The following is a 17,177-nucleotide window of genomic DNA, read 5'->3' on the forward strand; positions in this document are numbered from 1 at the left end:
GGAGTGGGACATAATGAAATCCTGGGGTCTAACAAGCTCCGGGGGAAAGCTGCACCTGGGCACAAGCCGCCACGACAGGGAGGAAGTTGAGAGAGCAAGCGGCACTGTCAACAGAAGCTGCTCAGAGCCTCCCTCCCCAGGATGAAGTCACCACAGGAGAGTGAACCTGGGGATTAAGCTGCTCTGACAGTTCACAAATGAGAGTACAAAAGCCTAAGATTTCTAGAGCTACCACATGATGAGTCTGACAGGAGGTGGAACCACTGAACTCAAGCCTCCAGTCAGCGGTCCCGAGTGTGTAAGAGGGTGCGCTGCAGGATCCTGGCCCTCAGGCTCGGTGCTCCCCCTCAGATCACAAGCTTTGTCTCTATGCCGGCTCCTTGGTTATGCCAAGAGGGCACATAAGTACCCCTCCCGAAGTTCTTAGCATTTACTGAATTGCAGGGAAGTATATAGCCCAGATAGGAAAGAGAAAACGACTGTTGAGCGCAGAGGATACTTGCGATCTCTTCCACAGCCTGAGCCTGACCTTGACCAAACAGGCGGCACTTACCCGGGATGAGAATGGTGACTGCAGCCTGCACCGCTCGACGGATGATGTTGTCCATCGCAAACATCCAGTGAGGCCTAATTAAGTGGTTCCTCAAAATTTTATTTACCTACAAGTCACAAAAATCCAGATTTTTGGTCCGCTGTACTTTTAAGAAAGAGGAGTTCTTAAACTCATTCTAGTTGACTTCTACTCTGAAAGAAAATGTCAACCACGCTGCTCTGCATTTCCACCTGACTTGTTCCTTCCAGACAGAGTCTTCCTGCAAGCTGCCCCCGAGTCCTCCTGGGTCTAGGGGACGGGCAGGGATTGGATCTCCCACACCGGGCCTCTCCATTGTTTATTCAAGGGGTGTTTACTGAGCACCTATGAAAGGCCAGGGGCCATGGGACACAAAGCTGCACTGGACAAGGATGCAGGCCTGCAGCCACTCTTACCTGTTTGCATAGACACGTAAGTGTAAACCCCGTATCTCCTCAGCCGGCAGATGCCCCCTGCTCCCAGGTCCTCTAAGTCCCATACTCCTGCTCTGAGGGGCCAAATACCATCAGCCCGTTCACCAGTACTTGCATATTCTGTGTTTACAAGCCACTGCTGAAACTAGGGATTTACGTGTAAGCAGGTTAGAAGAAACAGGGACTGTGGGAGAAGATGGTAACTGAACTCCATGGTCCCGGCTTTGAGCCACTTCAGTGGGCTTCCTGCCTTCTAGCACGTTCTCTAGGGCCAGACAGAACACTTACAGCATCCTGAAATCCAAACAGTACCAGATGAATCTGATTGATGGACGAGCTGTCAAAGTCCAGGTCCACCTTTAGCTTTGATATCGTGGATGCCATCACTCTGTGCTCCGGGGAGCGGATGAAGTCCCTCAGGATCCCAATTATTTGCTTGATGTGGCCGACTGAGAGATGCAAGTCTTCGGAACTCTGATCACCACCCCGCCCCCCCACCAAAATCACTTTCACTGAGTGAGTCAGAGAGGGAGGGGAAATTCGACAAGTATTATGTGGACACCCCAGGTGAGAAGGGGTCTGTTTCTGGAATTCCCTCCCGATCTTTTGTTAGGGGGCCCCTCTCCTCCCTGTCCCCCACCCCACACAACTAAACCCCTCTGGGAACGGTTCTGCCCTCCTGTTGAATCCCGTGTAACTGCCCCGCCGCCCCTGCCCCCCGCCTTGTTAGAAGGCCTAGTAGGGCAAGTGGCCTCTTCCTAAAAAGAACTTCCCGCTTCCAAAAGAAGTAAATGCAAATATTCTTATCCATAACCTTTGTCCCTAAAGCAGCTGCTCTCTCAGCTTCTGAGGGCAACTTTGTGTGTCCTGCAGCTGGGGTTTCAAAACGGGGGATTCACATGAGTGAAGGGCAAAGGCGGGGAGCCCTTGAGCTTCGCGCTGCATTTGGCTTGTTTTCCACCAGGGGGCAGCACCGCTCCATCAATGCCTGGGTTCACCGCAGTGCTCCGCAAATGCAGGCTTCAGGGGAGTCTTTTTTTCCTTTGTATTTTCTTTTGTCTTGTTGGAAGAGGGAAGGACGTTGGGAAATACTTACAGTGACTACTGTAACTGCGCAAACGTCCCAGGGTAGCAGGAGCCTCGGGGTCCTGCCCCCTGTTCTGGGACCTGGCCCCAGGCGGCGGGGGGAGGGGGGGCGGGATGAGGAGCTACCCCTGACCTGGCCCTACCTGGGCCACGCACTCCTGCAGGTTGGAAGCCACCTGGTTCTGCTCCTCCCAGAGAATTTTGTACAGGATGGCGCGGCGCTCGCTGTCCTTGCGCAGCAGGAAGAGGCCTGGGTCCCTGTCCTCTGGGGACGAGGCTGCGCTCTCATCCGGAACACTGCAGACACACACATGCGACAATTTGTGCGTCCCAGAACAAAGTCTCCACGCTTGGACGCCGCGGGGGAGGGGCTAAGTGGTGACTCCCCCTGCAGTCCCCACCCTCAAGGTGAAACTGCAGGAGGCAGGCAGATGGAAGAGAGATACAGTGTTTTTTTCTAACCCCAGGAGCACCAGTGTTGGGAGAGGGAGGACAAAGGTGGGGTGGGGGGGAAGGGGGAGAGAATAAGGGGATAATTAAGGGGACGATGGGAGGAGGGGCAGAGGGGATAGGAGAGAAGGGGTAGTGAGGGGAGGAAGGGAGGAGGGAGGGGGGTAAGCGACTGCAGTGAACATGCAGCCCGCTGCCTTCCTCCCCTGCACCGTTGGCCCACTGACGGCGCAGAAAGCAAGCAAAAGCCCTTGGCCGCCATCTGGTTTTGACCTGGGAGGTATTTGGCCCCTGGTGAACGCCAGTACCCCCTCACAGGCCCACAGCGGAGGGAAGGGTTGGGCCGTACCTGAGCAGGTGGCTGAGCCGGTGCTTGGGTGCCCGGGCCCTCTCAAAGAACGAATCCAGCTGGGCATCAGAGTCTGGGGAGACAGAGCCGTGCTCACTGCTGCTGCTGCCCAGGGCCTCCCCGGACGTGGGCAGGGCTAGGGTGGTGCCCCAGGTACTCTCTGTGTCGGGGCAGACAGGGAGGAGGGAGGGGAGTCTCAGCCCGCCCCTCAGGCCAGGTGACCCACGCAGGGGCCTGCGAAGTCTGTGCTGCTCTAACGGGGCAGCCCAATCCATCACCCAGGGGTCCCTGAAACGCAGGTTCCACTTGAGCAAGTCTGAGAGGCGTGAGACTGCGCTTCTAAGCAGCCCACAGGAAACGCTGACACAGCTAGCCGCAGTGGGAGCAAGCCGCCGAGCCTCCCTGTCCTGGCTTCTGACTCCATCCACACCAGGACAACAAATGGCTTTGTTTTCAGAGGCCATTTTTATGTCATTGCTGGGTAGGACTCAATGCCTTAGAAGGGGTCACCTGGCTCCCGTGGCCTGTGGGACAGCTGCTGCAGGCAAACTCCCCAGATGTGCCCCTTAATCAAGGTCAGGAGCAGCACACGGGGAAAGGCCAGGGAAGACCCAAAACCCCAGCCAAGGCACCTCTGGCCTCCCTCCTCGGCACAATCATAAAGGAAAGACTTTAACAAGGGGGTGTACCGCTGTCACCTGAGGGCCTCCCTGCGCCTGTCAGGAAATCAAGGGCCATTCCTTGGCTGGGGTCCGACAACCCCCACACCCATTCCTGCCACTCCTCACAGCAACGGGCGCCATGCGGGAGGCTCCGTCTTCTCCCAGTGACAGAGGAGCTCGGGTATCACCGCGCCCAGGGCGGCCCCCCAGCTGTCCAGGTACACCTCACCTGCCGGCTTGAAAGCAATTCGGCTCTTCTTGCCCTTGTTCACCTGCCTTAAGAAACCCTCTTTGAGCAGCTCAGCAGCGGTGGCACGTTTGTGGGGGGCAGGCTCAAAACAGGATAAAATGAAGGCTCTGGCATCTGTTGAAAGGGCTTCTGGAATCTCAGGGTGGATCTTAAACATCCCCACCTGCATTTAAGGGAGAGGTGACCGATGTGACTGTGAGGCCTCAGGCACACCCAGGTGTACAAGCCTTCAATCCAAAGCTCCCACCCCTGCCATCCTTTGAGGGGCCGGTGGATGAGATCCTCAACTGCTCGCCCGGCTGGCCTCCTGGGACTTGGCTTTGCCCCGTAGGTCACAGGAAAAGTGTTATCAGAGGAGTTGCAGAGCCTAGGCCGCAAGAGGTCTTGGGGCTTCTGTTCTAGTCCTCTTGGAGCCCCAAGCCCACCACGGAGGAAGGCTCCAGAGTTTGGGATTGGAGGCGGGGGAGCAGAGAGTTACTCATCGCAGGGCGCAAGGTTTCGGGTCAACAAGATGAATACACCGTGGAGCTCTGTCGTACCACACGGTACGTAGACTCAGCAGGTCCGTCGTGTGCGCTTTCAGGTTTGTAAGGGGGCAGAGCTCATGTTAACTATTCGTACCACAATAAAATACAAGCTTTTAAGTCGAGTTTTAGATTTTGAGAACATTAAACGCTGGATGGAATATAACCCCTAAGATGTGAAATGCAGGACACATGACAAGTGGCGCCCCTCACCTAAGGGGCAGGGAGGGAAGGGCACTAGGGGGCCCGAGACAGAAATTCAGGACAAGAACCCCAAGAAGAAAGGAATGGCTTGCCTTCAGACTCTTAGGAAACAGCAAATGTGGGCAGCACCTTGGCACCGTGCCAATACATTCTTTCTATAGGTGCTTTGCTATTACTCCAGGGGTCCCTGCATTAGTCTGCTGGCGGGGGGGGGGGGGGGGGTTGTCACCAAGCACCACAAACTCGGTGCCTTCAAACTATGGAAATTGATGTTCTCACAGTTTTGGAGGCTGGAAGTCTAAAATCAAGGTGCTGACAGGGCCACACTCCCTGCGAAACCCCCAGCGGATCCTTCCTCACCTCTTCCAGCTTCTGGTGGTTGCGGCTCGTAGACACATCACCCTCACCTTGGCCTTCACGTGGCGCTGTGTCTCTTCACAGCATCACTGCTCAGGCCCTGATGTTTTTCTCAGCACAGGCTACTATCTATCATCCCGAGGCCCGTGATGAAGCTGCGGGTAAGATCTTCAAAAACCGCCCCTGGCTCCATCACAGATCAACACTAAGTATGGGGAAGGTCATTGCTGTCCCCTAGCCCTGGTGTTCAGGGTCTTGTTGAGACTGGTGCCAGAAGATACTTGCTGACTTGAGGTCTTGGCGTTGGAGCTGCCTGACAGCGGCTGGGAGGGTGGGAAGCCCTGAGAAGGTTCTGCAGGGGCCGGCCGAGGGGAGCAGCCACGGCTCCGGCAGCGCAGGGTGCTCGGTCTGCTGAGCGGCCTGCACTCAGCTTGCTGGCAGAAACCTGCACTCGTGCCTTTTAGTTGTTTCTGCCCGAGAGGGAGCGGGAGCGGGAGCGGGAGCGTCCGGCAAAGATGCGGGCCGACAGGCTGAGGGCCAGCACACCCGGCAGAGAAGCAGGAAGCAAGGCCTCTGGATCCTGTTCCATCGGGCTGCTTCAGTGTGCTGGGACCTCACCGGCCATAAGCAGTGAACCCACTCTCTTCCTTCTTAGCCTTGAGGCGAACACAAATGCTCCATGGAAGGCCGGGGCTGGCAAGGGACTCTTAACGCCACAGCTTCTCTTTAACTTCTCTGCACAAAGAGCCAGAAGCCGCAGACCCGACCTGAGACACATGGGGCTGTCCTGGCGTCAGCTTCTCCTGGGGTGGCAAACATGTCCCTTCCCAAGGAAGAAGACCTGGGGGGTAAAATCCCCGCCCATAGTGGCCAGTCAGTCCTAAGTGGGCCTCAACACATGGGGTGCCGTGCCTGCCAGTTCTGGGAGGGCTTTTAGAATGACAAAGTAATCACCGTCTGCTATCCGAAGTCCTACCTCTTCAAAACCCAGTTAGAAACCTGCCCTCCAAAGACACAGACTCATGTGGCCTTGAGCCTTGCCCAGTGTAAGGGCAGATACACATTCAAAATCAGAGGCTTCATCCTCCCTGATGGAAATAAGGGGAGACCCCCCTCTTTTCTTAGAGCACTTACTTTAGAAAACGTGTAATTCCAAGTTCTTGATCTTTGTGAGATGCATGTGAATCTTTTTAAAAGGTGAATAAACCTCTTGGCAAGAATGTCTTTCTCAAGGACCTGGGGGCCAACTCCTGGAAATGTCAACATCAAGGAGGAGACGTCCCCACCTCCCAGTTCCAGCGGGTAGGGAAGAGCCTAACTAAAGTAACGTCTTGCTCCAAAACTACCTCCTTTTTTTTTTCTTCAAAGATTTTGTCAGAGAGAGAGAGAGAGAGAGAACCTGTGCATGCACACAGGGGGAGTGGGAGAGGGAGAAGCAGGCTTCCCGCCGAGCAGGGAGCCCGATGCGGGGCTCGATCCCAGGACCCTGGGACCATGACCTGAGCCGAAGGCAGACGCTTAACCAACTGAGTCACTCAGGGGTCCCCCAAAATTGGAGAAGTTTATTTTTCCTTTGGGTAAAGCCAATTAGTTAATGCAAACGGTCATCTCAATCACCAGGTGCCCCCTGGACGCACTAGTGTGACCCGTGGCGCTCTCCAGTCCACGCACGGGAGGACCAATCATCATTCCCTCTGACAACACGGGTAGTAAAGGGCGGTACTGCTGAGCTCAAGAGAAGGACACGTCCTTTCTGTCTTTGCAATCACTTGGTGGATGGCCTGTGACCCGCACCACATTCTGATGTAATGCTTATTCAGTGATAAAATGGTTTTCTCTTCTACCTTCGTGGAGAGGTTTCCAGAGTGGCAGGAGGTTTCCTTTTGGCTTATTATTTCCCCAACACCAGCAACTTCAATCAGCAAACATGTCTTACTTTGAACATTGCTGCCTGCGGTTCGCCGAGCTCATGGAACGGAGGCCTGCTGGTGGCCATCTCGATAATGGTGCAGCCCAGGGACCAGATATCTGCCGGGGCACCGTACCCGCGAGGTCCCTGATCGATAATCTCAGGTGCCATGTACTGCAGAGTGCCTGTGGGGGGGAAAAAAAAAAGTAATAGAGATTGTGGGCACCCTATTGCTCAAACATGTAAGTGGACCATTAGTAAACAAGTGTGTGAACTTTAACCCTCTCACTGATGATAGATGGAGCCTGCTCTCAGGCATAAATGATGTGGTTGCATCCTCTCTCTGATCAGAGACATGGAACGTGCCTTCCTTTGATACTAGGCACAACGACAGAAGATTGCCCAGCTCCTCGAAGGATAAATGGGCCCCGATCCAATACAATAAGCACATAGTAGGGTGGGGTGCACCAGATGTGGGGAAACACAGAAAGTGAGAAACACAGTGCCCAACATTGAGGAGCTGCCAAGTGGAGGAGACAGACAAGATGGCGATGGTGGGAAAGTGGAGCAGGCGCTAGAACAGCGGGGTCTGAGAATGTGGATGGAAAATGTGCTGGACTCTGCCTGCTTCCGGTCAGGAAAAGCTCTATCTGGATCAACTTGGTTCTCTGAGAGGTAAATGCCAAGACAGGATTAGACATAGGAGAGGCTTACTGGGGAGAAGCATATGAGTGATAAAGGGAGAAGGAACAAGATGGGCAGGGAGAGCAGTCACCCTCAATGCCAACGTGACACGTGGGAAAGGAGAAGGGGAACGAAGAGGTGGGGAGGCAGTCTCAGAAGAGCAGCTCAGACCCTTCAGCCGGACCACAGGGGCGTCCCTGACCAAAAGCTGCCCACTGGAGGAGTCCCACGTTGTTCTAGTAGCTCCACCATGTGCTGTCATTGGGCAGGAGCAAGCAAGGTAAAGCATGGCCCCGCTGGGAAGGTGGAGGCAAATCCTCAAAAGGTGGCAGATGGTGCTGCCTGTGAACTCGCCACCTGCCGTGAAGGTCAAAGACATGGACAAAGGGATGGGCGGACTCCCAGGCCAAGGGAAGAGCTTGAGCAGAGGCACAAGGGTGTGACGTACAGAGCGAGTTCTGTGAACCACAAGTGAAGTCTGACACAGGGCAGGAAGTTAAGAATTAAAAATTAAGGAGGCAGCGGCCTGGGAACAGCCCGAACGGCAAGCAGTGAATAATGAAGGCTCTGGCTTTGGACTTTCTCCTGTGGGTCACAAGCCACCAGAGGTGGCCACAGGGAAGGTGGGGATCAGGTATAGCACTGGAAGGAGAAGGGACTGCAGAGATGGGGGCAGGGAGGTCAATCAGGGCTCTGGGAATACAATCGTAGGTTCTTCTTGAAACTAAGGCAGAGGAAAGCCGCAGCAACAGACCCTATGTGCTGGCGAAGTGGTTTATAACAGTGAACTTGGCAGAGGTCACTGGCCAAGGCGTGAACAGAGAACACTGATGCCCAGAGAAATTCAAGTGCCTGTCTCAATATCACGCAATCAAAGCAGGTTTCCAGAATCTTAATCAATGAAAACAGAGGGCTTGTTGGTTTAAAAAAAAATGGAGAAACTACCTACTACATCTTCTTCTTGAAGATCCAATGTGTTTTAGCATTTTTCTTTCCAGTGACCATTTGAAAAGCTCTGACCCACAGAATGTTTTTTTAAAAAGATATTTATTTATTTATTTATTTATTTATTTATTTATTTATTTATTTACTTACTTACTTACTTACTTACTTACTTACTTAAGAGAAAGAGCGAGCGCACAAGTGCAGGGAGGGAGAGGGACAAGCTGACTCCATGCTAGTGTGGAGCCTGACCCAGGGCTCGATCCCACGACCCTGAGATTGAGATCGTAATCATAACCTAAGCCAAAACCAAGAGTCCGTCGCTTAACAGACTGAGCCACCCAGGTGCCTCCCACAAAACGTTCTGCAATAATGACAATGTTCTGTGCAGTTCTATATGGTAGCTGCTAGCCACATATAACTGTTGGGCCCTTGAAATATGGCTGGTGAGACTGAAGAAAATAATTTTAATTTCTTTTAATTTTTAAAAAGTCAAACTAATTTAAGGTTCAATACAAACTGGGCTGGGTCCGTGCACTCAACAGATCAGTAGGGCCCAAATGATGGCTTTGGTTTTCGAAGCTGAAAACCTGGTAGGGAAGTGTTTGGCTGGCTGCAGGGTTAGGCAAGACAGGCTCGCAGCACTTGCTGCATTGTTAGGAAATCCCAGCGCCCCAGGGATGGAACTTCCAGTGACACACTCTCCCCTCCCAGGCTTGTACTGCTGTGAATAGTGAAGGGAGAGGCCTTGGCAGGGGATGTGCCTTAGAACTAATTCACAAGCCATTAATCGAGGAAACACTTGACACGGTGTGGTTTGTTAAGCTATTATCTCTCAGCTCTGCTCTATGATGCTGGGCTAGGGACCCTGCAAACCACATTTCTGCTTTGAGGCAGCTTCCTGTTATGCTGTCACTTGGAGGTGCTAGAGAACCCGAGAGCGCAACCGGGGTGTGCTCACGCATACCTACAAGGAAGGAGGAAGGAGAGGTTACTTGCTCCCCACCATCTGCTGCTGTTCCTCTGCGGGAGCTTCCCTTTGGACCCTCAACTGGTTCCAGCAGCAGTGCTTGGCTCCACTTTCTAGCTTTTTTGTCCCCTCATAGTTTCAGAACCAGCTTCATCTTGCCCTGCCCCGCTGTTACCTGTTCCAGTCCAGTAATACCCTCCTGAAAGGTTCCAATTCTACCCTTCATTCTGCCCCCCGCCCAAGCCCTAGGGGGATAGCTCAGTCCCAGTTAACAGTTCTACTAAATTCTCTCTGTAAAAATAAGTGGGGTGATTTTGATTTTCCTGCCTGAATGCCAACTAATACAATCACTAAAAGTTAGTTTTTTTAAGTTTATTTATTTTTAAGTAATCTCACACCCAACGTGGGGCTCGAACTCAGGACCTCAAGATCAAGAGTCGCATGCTCTTCCACCTGAGCCAGCTAGGTACCCCTAACAGTTAATTCTTAAAAGAGCAAGAGAATAAACTTTTACAAAGTTATGCAACATAGAAAATATCATTAAACCAAACTGCAATGGTTTATTGACGCTGGTCAAGTAACTGCACTTCAGCACAACAGTTTCAAAACTGGGGGATAAGTCTGCTTGGTGCTAAACTTGGAGATTTTCTTTGTATGGAAACATAGTGAACATCACCCTTTACAAAGGTAGGAACTTAGCAATGACATCCATATTAGTTATTTATTGTTATGTAATAAATTACCCCAAATGTTAGTGGCTTAAAACAGGAGTTAGGATCTCACAGTTTCTAAGGGTCAGAACCCAGGAACAGCTGGGTAGGCTGTGGTCCAGTTACCTGCTGGGCTGTAGTAATCTGAAACCCAGAATGGAGCTGGAGGATCCACTTCCAAGCTCAGGTGGGGTTTTGGAAGAAGCTTTAGTTTCTCACCACATGGGATCTTCAAGACATGACTTCCCCCCAGAGCAAGTGACCCAAAGACAGCAAGCAAGAAGGATGCCACACTGTCTTTTCTGACCTGGCCTCCAGGTCACACACTGCCGCTCTACCTTCATCTGTTCATTAGAAGTGAGTCACTAAGTCCAGCCCACATTCAAGGGGAGGGGATTACAAAAGGCTGTGAATGGGGGGGGGGGGGCACTGGTGGCCATCTTGAAGGCTGCTGGCCTGACTGCCCATTAGTACTCAATAGCTTACAAAAACATCACTACATAGCGTTGTCTCTGTGAAGGTTGGGCAGAGGCACTATCTACTGTGATTCCCATTTTATATAGGAAGCAAATGAGGTTCAGAGAAGGTAGGGGATGCGCTCAAGCTAGAACTCAGGTCTTCGGTCTCCACATCGGGAGCTATTCACCATGACATCACCAACCAGATGCAAGGAATCGAGCAGGAGCATGAGTGAAACAAATGGTGCCTGAACAAAAGTGGACTTGATGCAAGGATTTCCAAAGCTATCATGTGACTTGGTCTCATGTCACTGGAAGGTAGAGAGCAGTAATCAAAAACTGGGTGTTCCGTTTTACTGACTACCATATTCCTAGAAAAAACCACCCACTCAGAGTAAACATCCAACAGTGACGGAGCCACACAACTATTTCAAATAGTCAAGGGACTGTCCCCAAGCGGTGTGCATGTTTTGGGTGTACATCAGCTGCACCAGAATAGCTTCTGCTGAGAAACCAAGTAAAGATGCCGGGGTGGGGCGGGGCGGGGGGGTGGGGTGGGTGGGCATCTGATTAATGCAGAAATGCTGGGAAACTTGCTTGCCTTTAACCTGGCTCTCTTAAGGGCGTCACGTCCTTTCTCAACTGCATGTCCCCTAAGGTGTGCCCACACACAGGTCACTCGATTGGCCAGCCAGCCATGACTCTCAGCTGGCTATGCCCGAGCAGGGGTGCAGAGTTCAGAACACGGAGACAGGAGACCTGCAGGCACTGACCCAGCCCCCTGGGGACATGAAATTGATTGGGGGTTCCTAGACAATTGCCCAAGCAGGATTTTCAAATTGCTGGCAAAGAAAATGCATGGCATAGGGCAGCACTTTAGAAGTTTTGATCGAGGTGCTAAGATAAAAGCCAGACACCAAGGCACGGGGCGAGAGACTGACGACGGGTCCATGTTTCCAAGGGGGCGTCATCCAACTGGCTACACACCTCGCACTCAGGCCCTTAGCCCAGGGGACTTCCACCTGGATCAAGGTGTTAAAAAGGTGGAGAAAGGAGAGACCGGAGGGGGAGCTGTTGAAAGCTACTTCTTTAGGCACTGCTGTGCCGGGAGGTCTGCCCTCTCAATACAGGAGTTGGGGAAGGGCTGTGCCCAAAATGGCGACTCGGGCAACTTAACACTCACTCCGGACCGTCGCACTTGACAGGAGGCCACATACATAAGCATCTTCTACAGGCTCTGGAAAATACCGAGCCCGAGCCCAAAGTTTCAAAATTTCCTATTAATGAAGTACAGAAAAGAGAAATAAGGTGCTTCCTGTGGCCCCAGGGGCCACTCTGGTTGCCCTGCCCAAGGATGGGTGTGGTAGGACGGGACACCACTTTGTCCGACCCCAAAGCTTCTGAGGGCTCCTGGCTGGCCCCCACACAGAGCTGTCTTTGTGTGTGTCCCCTGCTGGTGAGCTGCACATAGGACTGGTTCCCATGGAAGGAAAAGCAGCTTAGAGCATCAGCTCATAGGGTCTGGTGGTGTCACCACGCCCTCTTGACAGTGGGTGAAAGATGTATGATCTCTGGACACTAGATGTGGGACCCACTGCAGAAATACTGCTTTAGGGTTTGTTTTTTTTTTTGAGAGAGAGAGAGAGAGTGAAAATGAACCTTAAGCAGACTCCACGCCTAGTGCAGAGCTCCAAGCAGGACTCAATCTCCAAGCAGGGCTCGATCTCACGACCCTGAGATCAGGACCTGAGCTGAAATCAAGAGGTGGATGCTCAATCAACTGAGCCACGAAGGCGCCCCCTAGGGTCTTTTTAAAAGGACTCCTGCTCAAAGGCCATCTCCCTTGGCCTGAATCCCTCAGGAGAAAAAAAATGGAGGAGTGAATACAATGTGAGGGATAAAAGTGGTGGGGGCAGCGGGCAGTCAGCTAAAGGACAGGTCTCTGCCCAGCACGTGGGAGTCACATTCAGAGGGACCCGGCAGGAAAGTGTTCCCAGCTGGGGAGCAGGGAAGGAGGTGGGAGTCAGGCGAGAAAAGGCGAGACTCCATGCTGCCTGCCGCTAGACCCGCAGCCACAGGGGAAGAGCACTGTCTCTGGAGCGAGGACCAGAGTGCTGATAAGTATATTAGCAGGGCTCCTTTCAGTTACCTAATTCAGACGGTTTGCTTCTCAAAGTGCCATTAAGACTTTCTCTCAGTTGTCTCAGGGTAGCTGGCAAAGACTCAGGAAAGGACTCCTGTCCTGGACAGGACGTAGAGGGCAGTGGGAGACAAAGAGGAGATGACTTTTGGGGCACCTGGGTGGCTCAGTCGGTTAAGCGTCTGCCTTCAGCTCAGGTCATGACCCCAGGGTCCTGGGATCGAGCCCCGCATCGGGCTCCCTGCTCGGCGGGGAGCCTGCTTCTCCTTCTCCCTCTGCCTGTTGCTCCCCCTGCTTCTGGTCTCTCTGTCAAATAAATAAAATCTTTTAAAAAAAATCTGAGATGACTTTTATGATTACAGCCTCTGAGTCTGACAGGTTCAACATATTAGTTACCCACAGAAACTTGATTCTCTCAAAGTCTCCTGCCAGCCCTAATAATCTGGGACTTCTAAGTGCAAATTAGTATTTATTTTATTGACAAATACTTCCGTTGCACTTGCTGTGAGTCAGGTACTGGTCAAAGCACTTCACCAATATTAACTTATTTAATCCTCATAAAAGCCCTCGGAGATGGTACTAGGAGCATCTCCATTTATGAAGAAACTATGTATGGCACAGAGACATGAAGTAACACGGCCAAAGTCACACAGCTAGCAAGCAAGTGGATGAGCCAGATTTTGAACCAAAGATGTCCACAGCCATAGACCGGAACAGAGTTCCTGTCCCAAGATCCAGCCCTAGGCATCTACCCGAGAGGGATGAAAACTTAGGTCTACACGAAGGTTTGTCCTTGACTGTTCAGAGCAGAATTGTTCACAATAGTCAAAAAGTGGAAATAATCTAAATGACCACTAAATGGTAGATGGGTAAACAAAATATGGTCTATCCATACCATGGAATACCATTCAGCCAGAAGAGGAATGAAGTACTGATACACGGCATAGCATGGATGGACCTGGAAGAGATTATGCAAAGTGACAGCAGCTGGCCACATAGGACTACCTACTCTTCCATTTGTGTGAAATCTCCACAGCAGGCAACTCTCGACAGAGAGCACATCAGTGGTCACCTGGGGCTGGGGTGGGGACGGGGACTGCAAGGTGGCACAGGAACCTTTTTGGAGTGAGAGAAATGTTCAAAAACTGGACCGTGGCAAAGGCTGCACACTCGGAAAGTTTTTGAGAAACCACTGGATCGTGCACTTCAAGCAGGTGCACTTTATACCCCAATAAAGCTGTTAAAAAAACAAACAAACCAGAAGCAGAGGGGGCTGACCCTAGCCATACTGGCCCTTCCTCCGTTCTAGCTGGCTTATACCTACAGTGAAAGCCCTTCAGAGGAACACAGGAGGGGAGGCTTCAGGGCCAGAAGTTGCCTTAGCCTCTGGCTCCCCTTCCAGGCTCCGACAGCCTCTGGACATTTGCATGGAAAAGCCCAGCCATGTCCTCAAGCATCCAAGCAGGGCTCTGCAGGAACCAGCTGAGACTTCTTTACAGAACCTCTCTGTGTTGCAAAGAGTAATGATATGCAGGGGAATTTCCTACCCAAAGTGAGACCCCTTCTTTATTATCCCCCAAACACCCCTGCATTATTTTGCAATGCAAAATGCATGCCTCCTCAAGCCAATTACTTGGGAAAATGTGATAGGCGATAATGGATTATACATGCATTTTGTGAATGTTTTCTTCTCCTTGGGGATGCTAATTACGAGGTAAATTGTCAGGGGTTTTATGTTTTGAACTAACTCCTTGTCATATCAGAGACCCTCTTGCTACACACTGCCAAGCTAATTGGTGGCTTCCAAAGAGGAGGATATAAGTCATTTGCAATTAGGGTAATAAAAAAAAACGTGCCAGTCATACATACATACATACTGACATACACATGTTGATACATGTATATTTATATCAGAAACAATCAATGAAAATTCAGTACACTTTTTGTGAGATTCTGGTGGAGTCTTTGGTGTGATATTTTCCATTTCGAGGTGCACGTACCTCCTCTGGTGTTACAACTGAGATGTCAGTCCTGAGAAATAAAAGTTCCCTTTAGATAGAGAATGTGTCTCCACCGTGGGCGTCCAGCGGTCGACATACAACAACCCTCTTGTTGAAGAGAAGTTTTTCAAAGCTGAGACATTATGCACTAAAGCCAAGGCCAAATCTGTCCACTGCACAGCTCGGTGCTCCAGGGACAGAGAACAGTCATGCTTCTTTTATATAGATTACTTCAGAGCTATCATATTCTAAGCACTGTTTCTTAATTCCTTCAAGCAGGATCTTTGTGATCCTTTTATTATATCTTAGGGGACCACAAACTTTTACTTTTCCAAAATCAGTACTTCTTTCCAGGGATCGATTCTTTTTAAGCAGGAATTTCAAAAAGCCACAGGTAGCTTTTCGAACCTCATTCGACTCCCTGGTCTGGTAAATGGAAAGCTAGCTGGTCATTTCGTAGCACTCTGAATCCAGTCCCTCTCAAGGTTTCCATGAGTCCATCACTGAGTCGTGGAAGAGAAAATCCAACCTCTCGACCCCACCTACAAGACCATATTCTCCAGAACCATCAGCTTCCCTTGGAAACATAACCGTATCAAAGTACACGAGGTACCAGAACTCACTCAGGAACAGGCTATTTTTAGGACAGACCAGTAAAATGCCCTCATGAGTTGTCTGAGGACTACTGTGATTCACAATTACTCACAACTTAAAAGAGATGCTGTTTTGCCGAATGGTTAGAAACCCTCAGAAAACCTCAAGGAGAGAGCCACACCCACCCAACCTTTGAAGATGACAACGACCTTAAGGCACGATCGTGGCCACAAGTCTCTGGCTCAGTGCACCATTATACGTAAGGTTCCAATCATCTGAACTTGGGGACCATACATGGTCGGCTTTCGTTACCGACTGGCCACACCACGCTGAGGCTCTCAGGAACCATAACTCCGGCACGGCTGCCCGTGCCCAGCCCCGTCCCGCTTACCAGCAAAAGTCTCGGTGCACGGATTCACTCCTGCAAGCCGTTTGGAGGTTCCAAAATCAGAGATCTTCACCACTCCGCTGTAGGTATTCACCAGAACGTTATCACCCTGTAGAAAAGGAAGAACATCAAATGCTTTGGACCTTAAGAAACGGTCTCAAGTCTCTAGCAAGACTAGCCTCAGCACTCTGGGGGCGGCCACGCGCAGTTCCTTCCCTTCTCTGAACTGGGCAGTCTGCAGACCCGGCCAGCCAGCAGCTGGCAGGGTCTCAGAGGCACAAACGAAGCCGCGTTGGTGGACACAAGCAAGTACCTTTATGTCTCTGTGCACAATCTGGTTTTCATGGAGATACTTCAGGCCTTCCAGGATCTGCCTGGTGTAGAACTTGATGGTGGGCTCCTTCATTGGCCCCCACTTTGATTGCAAAAGAGCAGAAAGGCTTCCTGGAAAGAGACACAGCAGAAAACTCATCAGGGCGATGAAGATTCAGTCATAAGAGCCAGGGAAACAAAGCGAGGTGATATCTCACCGCACATCTGCCATCACGCCAACACCACTGCACTGGGGCTAACTGCAGTCTTTCCTCCCTCTGCTGCCAGCTCTCAGACGTGCCTGCCGTGCGGCCAGAGAAGGCACCGCAGAGGGAGGGTGAACCGGAGTCCCTTGGGACCTCTGAAATTCAGCAGGGCTCCTTTTGGTTTTACAGACTCTGTCATGCCGCACAAAGTCAGGAGGAGAGCGCACAACAATGCGCTCTGGCCTGGGGAGGGCCGGCCCCCTGCTGCAGATGCTGCACAAACGTCTTGGCCATTTGGCTTGGGTCAAAGCCACGTTTTAGACCTGGCCCTGAACTCAGAGGTGGACAGGACCAGAATGAGGGGCCATTTAGGAAGACAGGGGCTAGGTTCAGAGGAGTTTGGGTCTGTTCATCCTCAGTGGGAGAAGCCCCCTGCGTTGGGTCACAGGGGCAGGACTGTCTTAACGTCCCTGCCCTTATTATATTAGATATTGAACCTTTGGGCCCAAAGAAAACCAACCTTCACTGTATTCTGACCATGTGTTTCAGGGGTCACTGTGCAGGCCCTTGGGCACCAGCCAGCCTCAGCCTGACACCTTACCCAGTGCTGAAGGAACCCTGCTATGCCTCAGTTTTTCTCCATCTGTAAAAGGGGATGTGCACATTTCTCCAATTCTGCTGTCATCCTTAAACCTTACCCTTGGAAAATCAATTAACGTGAACAACAACTGACCTATTTTCTGCTCGACTAGGAGCAACCTGAGAGAAGAAATTGTATTTATCCTTAATGTAACCTTCAAAATCCAGCCCACTACCCAGCTCTCAATATAGACAGTTAGGTTCTTGATAGGAAAGTAGGCTCTTAATAGCTGTTGGTTAAAGCAATGAATGAATACAGATTTCTTCTTTTTTTAAAAAAGATTAATTTATCTTAGAGAGATAGAGCGAGCGAGCAAGCATGAGCTGGAGGGGCAGAT

General features: G+C 51.3%; 1 protein-coding gene across 1 annotated transcript in view; it reads right to left on the reverse strand.

Annotated features, from left to right (window-relative positions):
* Positions 1-17,177, reverse strand: part of MAP3K15 (mitogen-activated protein kinase kinase kinase 15) — a 122,977-nt gene that overhangs the window by 5,120 nt on the left and 100,680 nt on the right. The window contains exons 17-24 of the mRNA XM_045875677.2: positions 15,996-16,126; positions 15,686-15,791; positions 6,824-6,981; positions 3,782-3,965; positions 2,891-3,050; positions 2,235-2,388; positions 1,294-1,479; positions 554-659 (exon numbers count right to left, since the gene is read on the reverse strand). Coding sequence (XP_045731633.1) covers positions 554-659; positions 1,294-1,479; positions 2,235-2,388; positions 2,891-3,050; positions 3,782-3,965; positions 6,824-6,981; positions 15,686-15,791; positions 15,996-16,126 — 1,185 coding nt within the window. The remainder of the gene's footprint in view (positions 1-553; positions 660-1,293; positions 1,480-2,234; positions 2,389-2,890; positions 3,051-3,781; positions 3,966-6,823; positions 6,982-15,685; positions 15,792-15,995; positions 16,127-17,177) is intronic.

Source organism: Mirounga angustirostris, unplaced genomic scaffold, assembly GCF_029215605.1.
Source record: "Mirounga angustirostris isolate CCGP_5_RB_7025 unplaced genomic scaffold, mMirAng1.0.hap1 SCAF_11, whole genome shotgun sequence".
In the NCBI taxonomy this organism is placed as follows: Eukaryota; Metazoa; Chordata; class Mammalia; order Carnivora; family Phocidae; genus Mirounga; species Mirounga angustirostris.